General features: G+C 35.6%; 1 protein-coding gene across 1 annotated transcript; it reads right to left on the reverse strand.

Moving 5' to 3' along the window:
* Positions 1-3,524: 3,524 nt before the first annotated feature.
* LOC121451343 (olfactory receptor 7G2-like) lies at positions 3,525-5,460 on the reverse strand. The gene is made up of 2 exons (XM_041656814.1): positions 5,436-5,460; positions 3,525-4,468 (listed from the first exon to the last, which is right to left on the reverse strand). Exons 1-2 carry the CDS (start codon positions 5,458-5,460, stop codon positions 3,525-3,527), a joined length of 969 nt encoding a protein of 322 aa, XP_041512748.1.
* Positions 5,461-5,708: the final 248 nt, after the last annotated feature.

The following is a 5,708-nucleotide window of genomic DNA, read 5'->3' on the forward strand; positions in this document are numbered from 1 at the left end:
CTTCCTAGACCTGGATGGAGGGGGTAGGACCTTGGACTTTCCACAGGGCAGGGAACCCTGACTGCTCTTCGGACTGGAGAGGGAGGGGGAGAGGAGTGGGGGGAGGAGGAGAAGAGTGGGAGGAGGGGGAGGGAAATGGGAGGCTGGGAGGAGGCGGGAATTTCTTTGTTTTTTTCTTTCAATAAAAAAAATGGGAAAAAATCAATACTTCACAGAAAAAAGAAGAAGAAGAAGAAGAAGAAGAAGAAGAAGAAGAAGAAGAAGAAGAAGAAGAAGAAGAAGTTCCCCTGCAGTCACTCTGGAGTCAATGAGCTCTCACTAGCTCAAGTCAGCTGTTTCTTTGGGTTTCCCCATTTTGGTCTTGATCTCTTTTATCATATTATTCCTCCTCCTCCTCTCTCTCTGACTGAAATCCAGGAACTTGGCCCAGTATGTAGCTGTGGCACTCTGCATCGGCTTCCATCACTTACTGGGTGAATGTTCTATTATGACAAATTAGTCATCAATCTGATTACAGGGAAAGGCCAATTCAGGCACTATCTCCACAATTAGAGTCTTAACTGGGGTCATCTTTGTGGATTCCTAGTCATTTCCATAGTACCAGATTTCTCAATAACCTCATAATTGTTACTTCTATCAAGATAACCCTTTTCCTTCAATTTGGGAGAGAGAGAGAGAGAGAGAGAGAGAGAGAGAGAGAGAGAGAGAGATCCTATGGGATTTATTGTAGTGTCATTGAGCTCTCTTGTTCCAACAATCTTCCCTCCCCTTCTTCTGCAGGATTACAAAAGTTCTGCCTAATGTTTGGATGTAGGTATCTTTATCTATTTCCATCAGTTTCTGGATGATTCTTCTCTAATGACAATTATTTCATGTCCCAATCAATGAGTACAGCAGAATATAATTAGCATCATTACATTGACTGTTTCTTTTTTTGCCTGTCATGTATGGTTCTATCCTAGGTCTCTGGGCTATCCAGCTAAGAGTCTTTGCTGAGGCCACTCTCGAAGATTCCTGGGAGTTTCCACTACACTATGTTTTTATCTCACCCTGAGATGCCCCCTTTTCAATTGTTTCTTCCAGTACTCTCTCTGTCTGTCCACCTACCTGATGCTTCTTATTCCCATCTCTACTCACCCTTAGTGCAACTGGTGAATCTATTCTATTTCTCTTTCTGAAGGAAATTAAAGCATTGCTCACTTTAGCCCTCCTTTATAATTATCTTCTCTGGGTCCGTGGATAATAGCATGGTTATCCTTTACTTTAGAGCTAATACTCTCTTATAAATAAGTACATACTGTCTTTGTTTTTCTAGGTTTGGGTTACCTCACTCAGAAAGACTTTTTTTAGTTTTCTTCCATTTCCTCCAAATTTCATAATGTCATTGTTTTTAAAACTGAGTAATACTCCATTCTTTTTCTATTCTTTGGTTGATGGATGTCTAAGTTGTTTCCAGTTTCTTGGCTATTATAGGAAGACCCACTTTTCATCTGGATCTCTGAGGAGGGAAGTCACATATTTTAATCCAGATATTTTGAGGTGGGAACACACACTTCTATTCTGAGTCATACCTTCTGCTGGGTATCTATATAAAGGACATTTAAAAAGACCTCCCCTCTCTTTGCTTGCCAGCTTTCTCTTCCACTGTCACATCCTTTCTTTAACTGGCATTAGAGCTTACTTCTTCAGGATTCTAGCATCTATTGAAGACCAACTGGGATATCCAGCCTCATAGACTCAACAGCTCCTGGATTCTTTTACCTTCCATTCATAGGCTGTCATTTTTGAATTAACTGGAACACAGCCTTTAAATCATTCTAACAAATCTCTTTTATCTATAGATATAGATAGATTCATTCTGTAATTTATGTTACTCTATATATTCTTAATATAATGTATTAATGTGTAAATATGATTAAAAAATATAAAGTTAAAATGAATAAAACACATGAAAGTTAATTCAAAATATGTCTCAGTCAAATTAAAATATCTTTACCTTCATTCATATTATGGTATATTATAAATATTTGTGCCTGTATTTGTGTGCTTGCATATTTTAGTGTTTAAGCACAGGACTATTGCCAATCTTATAATGAAATGTGCATTTTATCATTAACATTGGACATAATTTTAGTTACTAAAGCAAATATTATGATATTTACATGGTATTTTACTTTCCATAAGAGAATTGCTTCTCCGTGAATTAGGTATTGATTATCAGTGTAGCCAGACTGACCCAAGAATTAAGCAGGCCATAATGAAAGAAAACTGTGAACTTTAGTTATGTGTTCTTATCCAGGAGCAGACTTGGCAAGTCCATTATGAGCCAAAAGCGTTAAAAGTGTCAAGGTTGAGGTTTGTGGGGAACTAGCTCTTCCTCCTGGGCTTTATTAGTTTTAAAGCAGTTATGTGTCTTAGATATCCTGCATTATTCTTGCCAACATTTTCTGATTTAGTTCTGTGCTGACATTGGTCATTTCTCACCTGTAATCATATATAGGATTCTTTACTTCTTGATAAATTTGCTTGGCATAAGTCCTCAGCTTATGCAAGACCTTCAGATTCTAGATATTGTTTTTGTCTATTTTTCATCTCCAATCCTCCTATTCAACATTATGCTATTCCAGACCCTTTTTCCTGTAGGTCAGCATGCACTGAGGAATCCAATGTTAGTATTAGGGAATATAGAGAAGTATCCTTGATCAGAAAAGGTAATTATTAAAAATATTTCTTCATATATAAATGTTACATATAGGTCAATTAATGAATGGATCTGACAAACATAATATATTTATAAGTTCTGTGTGTTTCTGTATATTTATGTTTTCTTGTGCCTTTTCTTTAGTATTTTCTTTTATTTGTTTTGTCCCATTCTGATCTGTTTTTGTTTTACATAATTTTATTTTTTATCATTTACCCCAGATGCCTGTTAATTTTCTAATAAGAGATAGAAAGGGTTTGGATCCAGATGGGAAAGGAGTAGGGAAGAACTAAAAGGAGTTGAGAAAGGTAAAACCGTAATCAGAATAAATTGTATGGGAAAAGTATTTTCATCTAAAGAAAAATAAAAGAAACTAATAATACAATTTAAACATTTATAGAATAAATTTCATAAGGTTTCATTGCTCATAATATGAAAGGAACCTTCATTCACTACTCAGTACAGCAATATAAGCTTTATTTTGTTATTATTGAGAATTTCATCATTGAAATATATCAATTGCCACACAATCCTCTCTAAGCGCTAATATGACTGCTGACCATAAATAACTCAGAAGATACAACTGTCCACAAATATTTGTATTATCAAGAGTAAGTCTTAGCAAACTACTTACACATTGTAAAAAAGTAAGTATTTGCTCTAAGTATGGAGTATTACTAGGTTTCAATTATAGAGAAATTAACCCAGGAATAAGGCAGAAAATGTTCTTTGTTTTTTTTTTATCAGGTATCTTTTCTAACTTTTTTTTTCTGTAATCTTCAAGTAATGGAGAGAAAGGTAAAATCTTAAGTGTTTCTTCAAGTTATCCTTTAATGGAATTTGAATGCCATCGTAAAGCAACCCCAACACTTGAGCTTAACTTCCTCAGGGCTTCTTTCATGTCTTTGTTTCTCAGACTGTAGATAAAAGGGTTCAGCATCTGAGGGACGACAGAATACATCACTGAAGCCACTACAGTCTTTTCAGGAGAGTTAGTCACTGCAGAACTGATGTACACACCCAAAATTGTACCATAAAACAGCGAGACAACTGACACATGAGAGCCACAAGTGGAAAATGTTTTATATCTTCCCCCTGTTGATGGCATTCTTATAACTGTTGATACAATGTGAGTGTAAGAAAAAATTATCCCAGAGATAGGAATGCCACCAAATACACATGATGCAAAATATACCAAGATGTTATTAATGAGTGTATCAGAGCATGCAAGGTTAAGTAGTTGAGCAAGTTCACAAAAGAAATGAGGTATTTTAATGTCAGTACAGAAAGACAAGTGTAAAACCATCAGAGTGTGCAAGAGACCAAACATAAAGCTAAGGACCAAAGAGAATAAAACCATCAGGAGACACCAAAAAGGGTTCATGATTGTGGAGTACCTCAGAGGGTGACAAATGGCCACATAGCGATCATAGGCCATCACAGCAAGGAGACAGTTTTCCAGTCCAGTGAAAACCAACACAAACCAGACTTGTATAAGACAAGATGTGTAAGATATGCTTTGATTCTGAGTTATGAGGTTTGTGAGCATCTTTGGTATTGTGTTTGTGCTTAAACAAATGTCATTAATGGAAAGACTACAGAGAAAAAAGTACATAGGTGTGTGCAGGTGTATCTCAGAGATGACAGCCAATATGATGAGCAGGTTTCCTAGTACAGTGACCAGATATATGCATAGGAACAGAATGAATATAAGCTGCTGGAGCTGAGGATCATCAGTTAGCCCAAGGAGAAGAAATTCTGAAACAGCTGAAATGGAATGGTTTCTAGATTTCATTTTTCTGATAATTCTTATGGAAATGAGGACTGAACGTAAAAAAAAAACAAATAAAAACTTTGCTAGATTTACAATACTTGTATCACCTTCTCATTTGATGGAAATGACAATTCTAGAACTGTTTTATACTTCCTGATCACTTCTAGGTTTATGGCTCTGCAGTGTTCATTCAGCACTCAGGATGTATTTGTAAATGTATAAAATTGAACACCTAGAAGGAAAAATAAAAGAGAAATTGACTCTTCATACATTGTATAAAATTTAAATTTACAGGCTAATGATCTTTGTTCACTTTCATCTTGTACCTCTCCAATCACATTTATGTTATCAGACTACAAAGAATTACAAAGTGTTAAATCACTAAACTCTATGAGATACATCATACAACTTTACAATTAATATGTGCTTTTAAAACATCAAACTTGACACTTACATTCTAGACAAAACATGTGAGTAAGGCCATGCTGGAGAATAATGTGGAGGACACCTGATACAATAGTGGAGACACTTCATGCTCTCAGTTATAGAAGCACACAGAACACCTCATGAAATATAAGAAGTATGGACTAGAGATGAGATTCCTGAAATCTAGAAGGATGTTTTAGGCTAACCCCTACTAATACATGAAAAAGTTCTAAAATGTTTAATGGTCTCTCAGATTTCTCAATTTACCATTTTGCTTTTTTATTTTTCTGAAATGATCCTTTTTTTCCCATGGACTATTTCCCCCATTTCCTTTAAGATATTCTCTTTTTACATATAGCTGAATAATGCAGATGAGGAGAGCAATTATCCAAGGTGTTCATAGAATTATTAAATTTGAGAAGAGGTAGCTTTATATTTGAGAGAAAATGTTATAGAGACCAGATGTTTATCAGAATACCACGTCTGATGTGGATGGCAGTGTAGATGAGACTGTGCAGAGAAAATCTAGGTTACCATTTTTGTTCTGCAAGAAGTTCATAGGCACCTGGTTTGCATGTATGTTCAGTTTCCTTGTTGCTTCTTTTGCATGAAATTATCAAAATATCCCTATTTATAGTCATTCACTAATGAAGTACTTACAAATTTTCTGTTGTTGAGAAGAATTGTGCTCAACAGCTCACCTAAGTGGGAGAAAGCAAATGTCTTTTTCTCTGGTAAAAGAGGTGCAAAAATGGCTTCCTGGTTAGATAACAAGTAGAAAGAAGAGAGTGAGGCTACTGCTGACTT

This window comes from Microtus oregoni, unplaced genomic scaffold (genome assembly GCF_018167655.1).
Source record: "Microtus oregoni isolate MIOR12 unplaced genomic scaffold, Mior012 000008F_ref0000371, whole genome shotgun sequence".
Taxonomy (NCBI): domain Eukaryota; kingdom Metazoa; phylum Chordata; class Mammalia; order Rodentia; family Cricetidae; genus Microtus; species Microtus oregoni.

Excerpts from the sequence above, each read along its gene's own strand:
- LOC121451343 (XM_041656814.1), bottom strand. The coding sequence starts at position 5,460 with ATGAACTTCTTGCAGAACAAAAATG. Across the intron at positions 4,469-5,435 it reads CTTCTTGCAGAACAAAAATG|CTGTTTCAGAATTTCTTCTC; the intron begins GTAACCTAGATT and ends ATTCCATTTCAG.